The 13,849-nt window shown below is 35.2% G+C and overlaps 1 protein-coding gene across 5 annotated transcripts; it reads right to left on the bottom strand.

The window, feature by feature from the left end:
• Positions 1–2,618: 2,618 nt before the first annotated feature.
• On the bottom strand, positions 2,619–11,267 carry LOC132190171 (U-box domain-containing protein 35-like). Of its 5 annotated transcripts, XM_059605075.1 has the most exons (11): positions 11,222–11,238; positions 11,047–11,139; positions 9,973–10,209; positions 9,219–9,340; positions 9,016–9,137; positions 8,661–8,854; positions 7,506–7,813; positions 6,536–6,637; positions 4,940–5,368; positions 3,561–4,292; positions 2,619–3,157 (listed from the first exon to the last, which is right to left on the bottom strand). In XM_059605075.1, the coding sequence occupies exons 3-11, from the start codon at positions 10,175–10,177 to the stop codon at positions 2,978–2,980; spliced, it is 2,394 nt and encodes a 797-aa protein (XP_059461058.1). In that variant the 5' UTR covers positions 10,178–10,209; positions 11,047–11,139; positions 11,222–11,238; the 3' UTR covers positions 2,619–2,977. The 5 variants fall into 5 exon arrangements, with proteins under 5 accessions (XP_059461058.1, XP_059461061.1, XP_059461059.1 ...); XM_059605078.1 differs by lacking the exon at positions 11,047–11,139 and having other exon boundaries at positions 11,222–11,267; XM_059605076.1 differs by lacking the exon at positions 11,222–11,238 and having other exon boundaries at positions 11,010–11,195.
• Positions 11,268–13,849: the final 2,582 nt, after the last annotated feature.

The raw sequence follows: 13,849 nt of genomic DNA, 5'->3' as shown, positions 1-13,849 counted from the left end.
CTTGCATATGAACATTTGCTTAGTCTGGCTATCAGAATATAGAGCCCGAGTCAATATAGTAAAGCATTTTGTTTCGAAGAAAGAGTATATGCATCATTTTATAATAAAATGATACTATTAAAAGAAAAAAAAATCATCAATTTTTAATATTAATATGCGGAATTATGTGAATAACTTCCAATTCGAGCTTTATACGAGCTGCTCACGAACTTAGCCGAGTCGAGTCTAGCTAGCTTCGTTTAATATTCGAGTCAAGATTCGTGTTCATGAAACGCTTCATTTAATATTCGAGTCAAGTTCATGCGAGCCGAACCCGAGCGAGCGAGCGACTTGCTCTCTTAACTACCCTAATCATGGCTGATGTTTGATTTTGCTGGGGCTTTGCTCATCCAATACTTGCTTGACGTCCCATCCTCTTATTATTATTATTATTATTATTATTATTTTAATTTTTAATTTTTTTATTTTATGTAATGCGTCAATTGTGCCTTCTATTACACAATCGGAATATTTCATATAAGAAAATAAGAAAATAAGAAAAATCAAATTTAGTCTTTTTATCTATTTATTTTTATTTTAGTTTCATGAGATTTTAATTTAGTACTTAAGTTTTTAATGTCAATAATTAAGTCCTCGATTTTTACTTTGATTTTAAATAAATCCATCCGTCATCTTTCTCAAAAAAAAAAAAAAAAAAAAAAAAAAAATCCATCCGTCATCCAATCATATAATTAATTAGTGGCATGTCATGTGTCAAACCAATTGACTAATTAATGTTATGTAACTTTTTTTAACACGTCAAGTGGTACGATTACATTAAATTTTAATTATATTCTAAATTAAAAATTTTTAAAAAGTCAAAAACTTTTAACTTATGGTATATTTACAATTTTAAGGAACTGAGCTTGACACATAATATGACAAACAAGAGCCACATAGCAGTAATTGATTGTTTAACGTGGCATATCATTAATGAATTTGAGGATAGGTTGACTAAGAAACCTATTTTAATCCAAAAAAATAATAGCTTCAGTATTCAGAAGGAATTTGAGGGGCTTTGCTCAGAGAGGGGGAAGGAGAGCAACAAGACATGGCAAGCCGAAAGAATTTGAGAATGCTTTCTTCAGTAACCTCTCTGTGGCCATCATGCATGTTGCTGACAAGTATGCCTGGATGAAATATGTCTGTAATCCTATGTCCAAGCAAAGCATTTCTCATGAAGTTGGGCAAATAAAAATCCTCATCAGGAGTTGGGTCCTGATTGATTGGTTCCTTTCCTGAAAGAAGTTCCAGCAAGATTATCCCAAAGCTTTATATGTCACTCTCTTCGCTTGCATCCTTCATTTTGATCAGCTCAGGGGCTCTGTAGCATCTATAAATTAAGCAAGAAAAACCATCGCACCAACAACTATAAATTCTGTCATCATTCACAAGTACCATCTACGACAGTTTTGAAAACCGAAGTTCCACTCTCTCTCTCTCTCTCTCTCTTGCTGGCAAAGGAGATGGTGGGTGGGAATTGGAGTTGGTCAAGCTGTGGAAGTGGAGATATAAATATGTAGTTGAGGTGGGGAGAGGATTATCCTAATCTCATAATGGCCACAACAACTTAATTAATCACTTTGGTCACTGGGCCATTGCACCAATGAAGCATAAACGCATCATTTTGTGTGGCAACATGAGTAGGGGACCACTACTCATCCAACTGCTTTCACTACTTTTGCTCCATTCTCACCCTTCATGTCTCTTCACTAATTTTTTCTCCTTTTTAATTATTACTGATGCTATTACTGCCAGATGCACAAGGCATACATACCATTGTTGTTGGACATGCAATACGCACCACTATTGTTGGACACACATCTATTGTTACTAATGAACGAGTAACTACTATTACGGCCGAACGCGCAACGCATATCTATTATTATTGCTGGGCATGTAATGCATATGTCTCATTACTGATGAGCGCGCTTCTACTATTATTGATGAACATGTAATTACTATTATTGTTGAACGTGATATGATTATTACTGCTGAAATTATCAATATTGTTATTGTTGAACCAGTATGTATTATCACAAATGGAACAACACCATTATTATTGTCATTGAATCTGTACTTATAATTACTAACAGAACTATGTTACTGTTGCTATTGAAGTCATGATTATCACCACTGCTGCAACTAAATATAATAATTATAGATTGCATTCATGCGATTTTTCATATCTTGTGGGATTTCAGGTTTGAGTTTTTTGTAGGCTTATAACGCTCTGGTAGCCCTTAACTTCCCCGTTTGATGTGAGTTTCAGGCTTAGCTCCCTCTTTAATGAACTTAAATCCAAAGCGGTTGTCCACCCAATTTCTGACACCTGGACAACTATTTAAAAAGTGTCCCAACAAGGATAGAAGAGTTAATTCACTTTTGCATAACATCAAGAATTTTATCCACTTTTTATATCCTCGAGAACTATTTACAAATCGGTACAACTCCATGAACCAATTTTACATTTACCCCTTAAAACAAGGTTTTCTTACCCACTTCCATTGCAACGATAAGATTGGCTTTATTGATTGTCTTTCCTGAAAAGAGAAAGAACAACACCACCACCAACAACAAAAAGGAATCTCGGTTGGTCTTATTTCCGACCCACACCGCTACTGCATTGCTATAGCCATTACAAAAGTTGTCTTTCAATACATAATATTACGAAAGAAATGGACCCTAGTAAGAATATCCTACCTGAAACACTAAGAGCTCTGTTTTTATTTTGTTATTTTTTTTTACATCTAATTACATATACATGTTGAGGAATCCTCAAAGAAACAATTCTGTCAGGCTATACTGAACGAAGCAAAGTAGATGTCATCGGTCAGTGGACTACACTCCACTCTCCTCTCCATAATCGTAGAGAAAAGTCTGCAATTCAATAACAATTTTCAGCATTATTCTGAAAAATCAATAAAGAATGTTGTTATTAGTGTCTGGACTTCCACTCCATAATCGCAGAAAGAAGCGTGTAATTTGGTATTAGATTCTTGTCAAGCAATGGCATATTTGTCATTGGCGATGTATTGTTCGCTTCAAGCCAGAACTCTATTGCTTTACGGTCGTAAGTGTAACCATCCGCTGCGACACAAGGGTCATCCATCACATCCTGTAACAAAAATAAATAACATACCATTGCTAAATTATTGCCAAGGGACTTTTCATGAAACTAAGCAAGAAAAAAAAAAAAAAAAAACTATTTATCCAATTTGAAATTTGGAGGAACTGAAAAAATGAAGCAATTTTGAGAGTTACTGGACATCCAAGTAAGAGGTTGTATAGCCACAGCATGAATGCATCTTTTGAGATATATATGTATTTACCTAAACATTCATTTCTTAAACTACCCCCAACTTTCTTCTATCTATGAGGTTACTTCCAGATTTGGCACCAAAAAGGCGGCAGTAATCTGCCTAAATGGCTACTTTATAGTTCACCAAAACAATAGCATTTTTGTTTCCCCAAAAAACAGGAACCATGAATATTGCCAATAAAAGATTACACAGGCATACCTTAATAATTGGGCAGATGAAGTGGTTAGGAGGTGAGGGTCGAAGTCTGGAAGCTGAATGTTGAGCCCTATCGGCAACCTTTTTCAATCTCTCCAGTGCAGGAAGTACTTTTTCTTCTAAATCAGGCCTGTCTCTACGCCAAAGCTCAGCACAGTTGAGTCCCAGTTCAGCCAATTCCTTTGTTTCCTCAATTGGCCAATTCCCAGCCTCTGGATCCAAAATCTCTAATAAATGACCATCACTTAACGCAGTTTCTACGATATGGGGCAGTGCTATTGCTGGTTTTGCCGTCAGCAACTGCAAAATTATCATCCCGAAAGCGTAAACATCAGACTTTGGAGAGATTGACCCAGTCCTTTGATACTCAGGATCTATGTACGAGAGTGTCCCAACAGGTCCCGTGTCACAAGAATCTGAATGAAGAATCATAGAAAGACCAACATCACCAATCTTGCTTACAAGGTTACGATCAAGCAAAATGTTCGCCGGCTTCAGATCACGATGGATAATTGGTTTTGGCTTTGAGTTGTGAAGAAAGGCTAGAGCTGAGGCTACTTCCCAAGCTATTCGGTACCTCTCAAACCAAGGAATAGGGGGTGTACCATTTTTCCTGATCAACCTGTCCTCCAGGCTACCATTCTCCATGTACTCAAAGACTAGGCAACCGTGATCTAAACATGCTCCAAGAAGGAGAAGCAAATGGGGATGATGAATTTCGCTCAAGATTTTAAGCTGAAAACCAATAGAAAAATAGACAAAGTAGTCAGTGAATATATCTGTTGAGTTAACCCTGCATCCCCACCCTTTTTTTTTTTTTTTTTTTTTAGTTTTTTCTAACAGACTAATGACACATCACAAGGTATAAAGAATTGAACGCATTATTTTACAGGAAGAAAGCAAAGCAGTTGCTAAGTTGCCTTTTATTCTTTTTCCATCTTGGGTGAATTAGTGGTGGTTCATCCTGTAAACTGGAAACAAACTGAATTGCAGGAACGGGGAAGGCTTAATTAGAGGTTAAAGTGTCAGGCTTAGTATAAACACATTTCTGTACAAGGAGTAATCTTTAAGACGCTATTTTCATCAGTTGAGTGACACCTTAAGAATACCATCTTAACTTTAATATGAAAGACAATGCAACTTAGCTATAGCAACATGGAGTAGACAGACATGAAGAGCACTTCATAATGGTAAGAGCACATAGAAGAATTAATATCACAAACATTTTAATATGTGCTTTATATACATAGAACATGCATACATACATAGACATATATACCTGCATGAATATATGTACATATATCATCAATTGAATATTGCTATTTTGAATATATATATATATATATATGTGTGTGTGTGTGTGTGTGTCTATATATATATACCTCTTGCTGCAATTGCTTAGTTTTGTGACTGTCTTTGGAGTGAGGAACTTTCACTGCTGCAGTTGTATGATGCAAACTGCACTTATAAACTGATCCATAGGCCCCCATCCCTATTTTAAGATCCTCAGAAAAAGATGATGTGGCAGACAAAATCTCTTCCCATGTGAACTTTCGGTATTGCAGCACTGGACCTTCAAGAGCATTCTCAAGCTTTTCTCTCTCTTTAGCATCACGATCAGCCTTCATCTCTGCTTCTCGTCGATGAGAAACTTCTCTTTCAGCACATTCTCTCACTTGTGCTGCTTCTCTTTTCGCAGCTTCAGACCTCTGTTTCTCTTGCCTTGCTAATTCTTTGGCTCTCTCCTCTTTGTAATTTATCTCCTTGAGCTTCGTCGCTTCCTCCAAGCGGCGTTTACTGAGATTGTTCAGCTGATCAAAGCAATAACAGAAGCATGTTACTCATTTGGGATGGCCATGGGAGAGTTGCAGAAATTAGTTAATCAAGAGAGAAGATAAAAAATAATACCCAGTGGACAGACTAGTCCAATCCTTAGCAATGTAACAGAACATACGGTATTTGTGTTCGCCAATTAAACATCGGGAGAAGCAAGCATAGTTTTTTGATGAGTTTTTTTTTTTTTTTTTTGATAAGTAGGCATAGTAAGATTGATGAAGTAGAAGTTAATGTGAACAACCAACTGGAAAGCATTAATCATGTCTGTAATCCCCCAATCAATAGGAGAACTAAATACCATTTGATCCCTTCATTAGCGAAAAGATTGCAAAAGAATTACTACTATAGGATTACCATGAATTTGTCAGTTCTATATGACTCATTACGACCTTTTTCTACTGTATTCCGGCATCAATCAGCGGTGATTTTTCCTTCTTTTTTTTTTTTTTTTTGAACAAAAAACTTCAGAAATAGGCCTGGTGGATGGTGTATTTGTGTACATGATAGATAGGCAGAGCTGATAGATTCACATAAGATATCTTTCTATAGATAATAATAGATTCACATAAGATATCTTTCTATAGATAATAATGGTATTGAGTCATATTGACTCCACTCCACCAAGATCTACAAACAATTCCCAAAGTAACAGCTGTAATTTGCATTATATGTAAACAATTTGATTTCAGATTTTGCGTTATATTTACTTTCAGATGAACTGAGTGAAGACAGCAACTCAGCTCAACTTATCTAATTCTTAATCCTTACTAACTGGGGTCAGCTACATGAACCCTGTTTTCACTATTCAGACTTAGGCATGAATATAGACAGTGTGGGGAGGTCGTGGCTAGAAAATTATCAGGCAGAGCTGAACATCATGAAACCTTTATCTATTTTCTCTGTTTCTGCAGATACACTGGTTGACATAATTTGAATCTGAGATGAAAGGTCAAGGGAAGAAGAAGAAGGAGAATATGATAAAGGGACAAAATTTTGTAAATAATATCCTTTTGCTAAAATTCATCTATCTGGTCAAAATCTACGATCTTGGAAAATCATTATGTAACATTTAGCCAGTTGAATGTTGAGAGAAATAGAAGTTAAAAGGATCTTTTGGTCAACAAAAGAAAACCAACATTTACCTTTAGGGAAGCATCAATTGTCTCGCTTCGAGCTAGCGCATACATTCCTTGGACATGTTTGAGTTCAAATCTTAGCTTTTCTAGCTCAAGATTAAAATTTTCCTGCCCACATAAATGAAAACCAATGTGAAACATCAGAAACACATACAAGTGTTGTATTGACTTGCAAATGTTTACTGAGATCAAAGTATATATTAATGGATGTTGGGGAGAGAGACACCAATGGAGTCAAAGAAGAATAAATTAATATACATACTAGGACACCACTTCTAGCCCAAAAGCCTAAGCTAATGGGCTTGGGTCCACTTAGGTATATTAACCACACTTTTTCCTTATATTTTCTCAATGTGGGATACAAACCTCACAAGTGCATGTACAACAATGGAAATTATACTCAGTCTTGCGGAAACATTTTTTGCTCAATGATTTAGAAAAGTGTTTTTCTTGAATATTACATATTTGACAAGAGAGGATGTTTTGCACTGCTAAATCACCATAAACCATTTGGGTTTCAATAACATGGACTGTCTCCATCTGTTTTCTTCTGCTGGTGGATTTACTTGCTCCCATGTAAAGAAAGGTCAAAAACAATTCTTTAGCAATTCACAAATTCATGACTCCCCGTATGAACTAATTTTTAAAACAAGACTTATATCTTGAAGAAAAAGGACTCCCCGTATGAACTAATTTTTAAAACAAGACTTATATCTTGAAGAAAAAGGTCTGCACTATCTTATAATCATTAATGAAACTTATATGTCCTAACATTTTCAATGACATCAAAGCTATTTCACATACAAATTGAAACCCAAACAGAAATATGTTTTCTATTCAAAACAAATGAAAGATTCAATGTTAATCTCTAGCATGTCAGCACTTCTGGACAACTGGAAATGCAAACCATATCCTTGATGTATGATGCAGTGACAAGTACCAAAATAGAAAACCAAAAGAAATAAGAAAGGACTACCTGGCTCTCAGATGAAGGATAATGGGTGAGCGCAACTGAGGAGGAAGCTTGATCAGAAATCCAGGACTCATTTTCTGTTGGCAAGCTTTTGCAACTAGATGCCCGACTCAATGCATGTCCAGCATCTACAGAATTCATATCATCCTCCACTTCTATGGCATCCACAGAATGGTATCTAGAATGGCTGGTTTCAATTGAACTTGTTCTTGTCTGAAGAAGGGTCTGGTTGATAGTTGCAAGAGCATGATACCGCTGCACTGGTAGGGAAGGAGAGTGGAAATGAGAGTACGAAGCAACCGAACCAAGGTCTGTGCATGCCAGAAAACAGAAGATACATGTTACAACTTTCATCTGCAAACACTGCATAATTCATAAATTCATCATCCTAAGAATTAGGAGCCAAGAATCCAATTTACTACACTAAAATCCATAGAATATTAGCAGACGTTTCAAGTTTAGCTTCACTATGCAGAGACAGCAGACATCCTAAATCCCATTCTAACTGCCAGCATAATATTCTTAGTATTGAAACAAACTTGGGTGAATTTGTGAATTTAAACAGCCTTTTGCATCAAAGTAATAAAAAGAGTAAAACAAATGGCAAACTTGAACCGAGGCAGAGATGTAAGGAGAAAATCATGTGTTTACATTGCTAGAAGCATAGAGTATGTGTTTATTAATTCTTTGTAGTTTTAATACAACATAAGTGTATTTTTATGAAGTCGCTCAGGCATTTATTGCAGCCTTAAACTGCAGAACCACACAGCAGTCTGACATGCCAGCAGCACTGCAGATGTGCAGCACTCGGTGAATCCTTGGTCATTTTGCTAAGAGAAATGATACTTTAAACTGTTTGTTCATCAAATATTTCATGTAATAACATACAGCATATATATATATATATATATAGAGGCGTACTGGTAGCTATTCCTATAATAGGACTGCCTTATATATCATGTTTATGTGCAATGTTGTGCAAAAACAATAGGAAGAGTCACTAAGGCATTTATGCATTGTGCAAGACTGAGAGCTGAAGGAAGCACTAGAATCCTAAAAACAAAAAAGAAGTCCTACGCTCCACTGGTTACTTCAATACATATTATACCTTACATTCATCTAGCAACTGTAGCTCATAGCTAATTGAAGTGCATATACCTGTCCGTGAACTGGAAGTGTTGCTTGACGAACTTTTGGAAGAATAACTTGCCACACTACAGTTATCTTTAATGCTTCCATTTGTTTCTATATTGGCCGGGCGCATAGAAGACAACTTTCCTTTCGAAACAGCATAGACCACACAAAAACTTGGAGTGCATGTTGAGATTCGAGATGATAGTCCCTCACGTTTCCTACAAAAATTAACAATAACTTGTTAATTAAAGCATTCATGATGCAGATAGAAAAATAAGCCAATAAAGGTACAATGAAGAATATTAGTAGACATTTCCAATCTATTCTTAAAAGTAAAAAGATGATAGTGCAAAGGATGTAAACCATGCGAAGAGAATACCTTTTGAACAAGCCACGAGATGAAGCTCCAATGACAAGCTTGTTGATTCCATGCTTAGCAACCTCCTCTGCTATTGCAATTGCCACATCACCTGATTCAATTACTACAACATCCACTTCCACCTATATCCAGAACTGAGCAAGTTGAGATCCTATTCCCTGGATCTATTCTAGATCAAATTTTAAAATGCAAGATATGCTGACCTTTTTCTGAGCAAACAATTTCTTGTAAGGAAGAAGCTTTTCATTTGTCTGCCACTCCACTTCCTTTATATAAGCAGCTGCTACATCTTCCCGTACTTGTGATAGTGGAATTGAATTTCCCACTGGAATTACAATGTCAGATAGTCAGAAAAAATTATTTGCAAAACCTATATATATTATTAAACAATGACAAAAGTAGTCTTTCTAAAGTGCCCACTGGAAAGCTGAACACTGGGTCAGTTTACAACTTGAGAAAGTAGAGTAAGAGAAGAAAATCATCAAATCACTCCAGAAGTTAGCTTCCTGTCTTAAACATTTAAGCAATTTCCTTTTCTTTTTCCTCAACTCTCCCAAGATCCAAATGGAGAGTGAGTACCTATCCCTTATACAAAATCCAACAGTAAAATTTACTTTGGATGTATTCAATCGCAACTAAGAATTTCTGAACTCTACTGAGACTAATAACCTTCAAAGTGGCAGAAATGTGGAATCCTGGTTGCAATAATAATTTCAATGCAAGGGCAATGGTTCTCAAAAAGACAAACTTTATGGAAAATGGATTTGATAGATAGAACATTGCTTCAAGGACTACTTCAATTGATGACTGGTCAGAACTGCCCTTACAGGTTTTCAAAAGAAACATATCTGACCTTTCTTATACCTCTGAAGTTTCTACATATAATAACTTAAAAGGTTGACAAATGCTACATATTCGCATCGTCTGAGCATAGAAATGTCAACGCACAATGCTTACTTGGTGTAGGAACTCCACTAATCCTTGGACGGACATGCATCAGCTTGAAGATAACCTTTCCCTCAGGAACAAACTTCTCCAGTGCCCACCTTACAACATATTTGCTTTTTCTCTTCCCATCGATAGCTACTGCAACAACTGAAGGTAAGAAAGGCAACGGTTTTTCCACGAGATTGTCATCTGCTTCAATTTCACCTCTCTCCATTACTGCAGCCCTTCTTGCCAACAGAAATTCCTCTGTAACATTACCAAGAAACCATGAGAACATGGTTACTCGTAGCCATGGAGCAAAACGAAAACAATATAATAGGAATGGAGGTTCCGTTTATTATGAAATATATATGCAACAGCATTAAATTGATTTTTTTTTTTTTTTCAAAATTACGCACTAAACGAGTGTCAAAGTAAAATTTTACAAAAGAAACATACAAAACCAACATGCCAAGGTCGAGCAGAAGCAGCATATAAATATAAGAATCAAGGCAAATAAAGAATTCCCCTTTTCTTTGAACTGAATATCATCAAAATATACGCCTTTCCTTAGCAAATAAGGAAAACAGACAACATTAAAACCCAGAGGCAGGACACCTCTAATTGTTCCAAAACAAAATTTGAAAATGGTATTTCTGCCCAAATCTACAGAGAAACCAGTTATCCCCTAACCTGGTAGTCTCTATCCTGATTTCAAACTCTTAAAAATGGACTAATATTATGTAAGGAGAAAAATTTCAAAGAAACGCGGAGAGAGAGGGAGAGGGAGGGGACATTTCCCCCAGAGCTTAAACACACGATAAAAATTCATGAAGTGGAGCTCAGAAAATCAAAGAACAAACTCGACACCATTCTTGAATTTCGAACTCAGATGTAAACTTCCATGAAAACATTACTCAAAACTTCAGAAAACAACAGAAAATCTTGAAAGCCCAGCAACGATTCTCGCCCACATACAGACGGAAAGTCTATAAAACGTAAGTTCAAAGAAAAACAAGAAAATTCAAAATCCCAGAATGCATACATACAGAAATGCCAAAATAAACCTCAAAACAGAACAGAAACAAAACCATAGACACCAACCAGCTCTTCAGAACTTCAAATACGAACTCTCTTAACCCCCAGAGGAAGATGTAAGGAAGATGTAGCACCATCACACCCTCTCTCTCTCTCTCTCTGCAACAAACATTTCATTCAGCAACCATTTGAAAAATCCAAAAACCAATTCCATTTTGGCACAAGCAGATAATAAACGTACTTGTTTGGAAATTACAGGAGGACCCAGATGACGTTAACGAGTACCCCACACGCTGAGTTTGCTGCCAGATATATAAAGTAAGTAAGAAACCGTGCCGCCAGGCAAAATTCAACTCTGGAAACTGTGAGAGCAACCCCAACAACTTTTAATAAATTTATCTGTTTATTTTATTTAGAAATGAACAATTAATTTGCTTCTGTATCAAAAGGGTGGGCGAATATTTAACTCTTGGCTGATCTTGTCTACCTGATATTTATTTCCCATTTGAGAAAAATTACTGTCAATAAATTACTAATAATTCAACTAGTTTATTTATAATAGGAAAATAAAAACGGTAAATCACCGTTTTGATACTGCTTGTAAAGTGGGGTTGTTTGTTCACGTCACGTGTTTCGGCATCCATGCGTAATGCGATCTACGATCTTCCAAATCCAATAGTTTTTTGACCCAGCCAAAACAAATCATAAAAAGTTCACAAATCTTGGATTATCTTCGGCTTTTTTTTTTTTTTTTTTTAAGGATTTTCTTTTTGCTTGCACTTTTCACATCCTTGGGAACTGGAATCAGCCACCATGGCAATAGCGTGTCTCCTTCGTGGTAGGTAGTGAGTGCTATTTGGAAACTTCGGTTAAATTTCAGCAACTTTTGATTTATTATTGTCTTTCATGTTATTGAATAATATTATATAGTATATACCACTAATACGACATGTCACTGAAAATCAGTTATTAATTATTTTGTTTTACAAGCATTAATTCAATGACTGATTTTTATTGTCGATCAATTTGTTACATACTCATATCATCATATTGTATGACAGTCGTATAACAGTCTACTTCTAATGACTATTACATCAATTTCGGCATGTCAATAACACCCGATAAAAATCAGGGCGAACCTTCACTAAGCGCGTAGGTTTTCAGTGAAGGAACGCCCCCCAATTGTAATATTGTTGATAGTATAAAAAAATAAATAACCAATTGTATCGATTTTGTAAAATAAACTTTCTAAAGAAAAGAAGAAGAAGAAGAAAAGCATTTTCTCTCTCTTGGAAACTCTAAATCTCATGAGAAAAATTAAAGTAATTCCAGAAGTTTATTTTGTATCATTCTTATATCCCTCTAAAATTAAGATGATTTTTAAAATTATCACTTAATTAAAATTTAACAGTGATCAATCACAAAATTAATGGTGATTTTAAGAATCACATTATCATTAGAGAGACACAATAGTAACATAAGAGAGATTTATAACATTAATTGAAAAGTCAACATAAGGAGTAGTGGCGGAACCAGACAATTCATATTGGGGATGCCGCTAAAATTTTTTTTGGCATCTTAAAAATTTTCTCTACCCTAAAAATTTGGTAATTCATACGGATATTAAAGGTTATTCAATCGTTCAAATTAATAGTGAAATTAAATTATTGTTTAGTCAACATTTATACGGATATAAGCAACAAAATAAACATTAAAAAAAAGTTTCATTCCCAATAGAAAAGTGTTATAGTTTGCTATAAACAGAGCAACAACAACAAAAAACCAAACAAGAAATTCAACAATCAAAATAACCATTCAAAATATTATCTAACTATCACAAACACATAATAATACAAATTACTTACAAAATAAACTTGAGCACAATTAATAGTGTCTAAGAAAAATAAGTACATTTTCAATAAATCAGAGGTATCTTGAGGGATTTCTTGAAAACAAATCAAACACAATAAGGTCTAGCTGAATGATGTAAACCAATAAAAACAAATAATGAATTAGAAAAAGAAATGCTGGAACACCAAAAAAAAAAAAAAAAAAGTTATCTTCTAAATTGTCTTCTAAACTTCCTCCCCACACTAATTAATTTTGTTACTTATGTTTTAGTTTAAATTGTCTTCTATTGATTTTAGTACTTCACCTCCTCATGCCTACTCCTCTATTTATTTTTATTTTTTTTCTTCCTTAAAACTCAACTTCACACCTTCTAGAGTTTAATGCTTACAAGTTACATCTATTCTCTTCATTTATTTTTTTTCTTCCTTCAAATTCCACTCACTCACCCTTCTAGAATCTAAATTCTAAGGCCTATCTTTGTGTATTTTTTCGCCTTAGTTCTCCTCACCTTCTAGAATCTAATGCCTTTCTATTCTCTTTAATTTTTTTTTTTTTTATTTATTTTTTTTTCTACCTTAAAACTCACCTTCTTCTGACTACAACTATTTCTTGACTCTTTTACCCCTTTTTGTTTTTTTTTCTTCCTTCAATTTCAATCTTCAACTCACGCGCAAGCCTACGCCTTGCAGGCATTTTTTTTTTTCCTTAAAAAATTTCCATCTTATCTTTTAAATTTTTAGCCACTCATCTCTAGATTTCCACCACCACTCATTTATAGAAGATTTCCACAAGACCCTCCCTCCTCACTGGGTCACTCTTCACCTTCTCATCTTCTCTTACCTTCTCTTCTCCTCTCCGTGCTTTCACCTCTTCTCTTCTTATCTCAAAACTCAAGCCTTCAAACAAATGAACAACCAAACACCCACTAGGACTACTACTAGTGGAAAAGATGAGTAGGTGAGGAGAAGATGGGGTGTCGTGGTAGGAAAAAAGAATTTTTTTTAAAAAATAATAATAA

The sequence above is a fragment of the Corylus avellana genome, chromosome ca8 (assembly GCF_901000735.1).
Source record: "Corylus avellana chromosome ca8, CavTom2PMs-1.0".
In the NCBI taxonomy this organism is placed as follows: domain Eukaryota; kingdom Viridiplantae; phylum Streptophyta; class Magnoliopsida; order Fagales; family Betulaceae; genus Corylus; species Corylus avellana.
The sequence above is the reverse complement of the archived record's forward strand: the minus strand, read 5'-3'. Positions and strand labels throughout refer to the sequence as shown.

What these genes read in the sequence shown, in the direction of transcription:
- LOC132190171 (XM_059605078.1), bottom strand. Translation starts at nt 10,177, where the DNA reads ATGGAGAGAGGTGAAATTGAAGCAGATGACAATCTCGTGGAAAAACCG. An exon ending in CACTTCCAGTTCACGGACAG is followed by an intron (nt 7,814 to 8,660) that starts GTATATGCACTT and finishes TGGCATGCACAG; the next exon opens with ACCTTGGTTCGGTTGCTTCG. An exon ending in CTAAGCAATTGCAGCAAGAG is followed by an intron (nt 4,293 to 4,939) that starts GTATATATATAT and finishes ATTGGTTTTCAG; the next exon opens with CTTAAAATCTTGAGCGAAAT.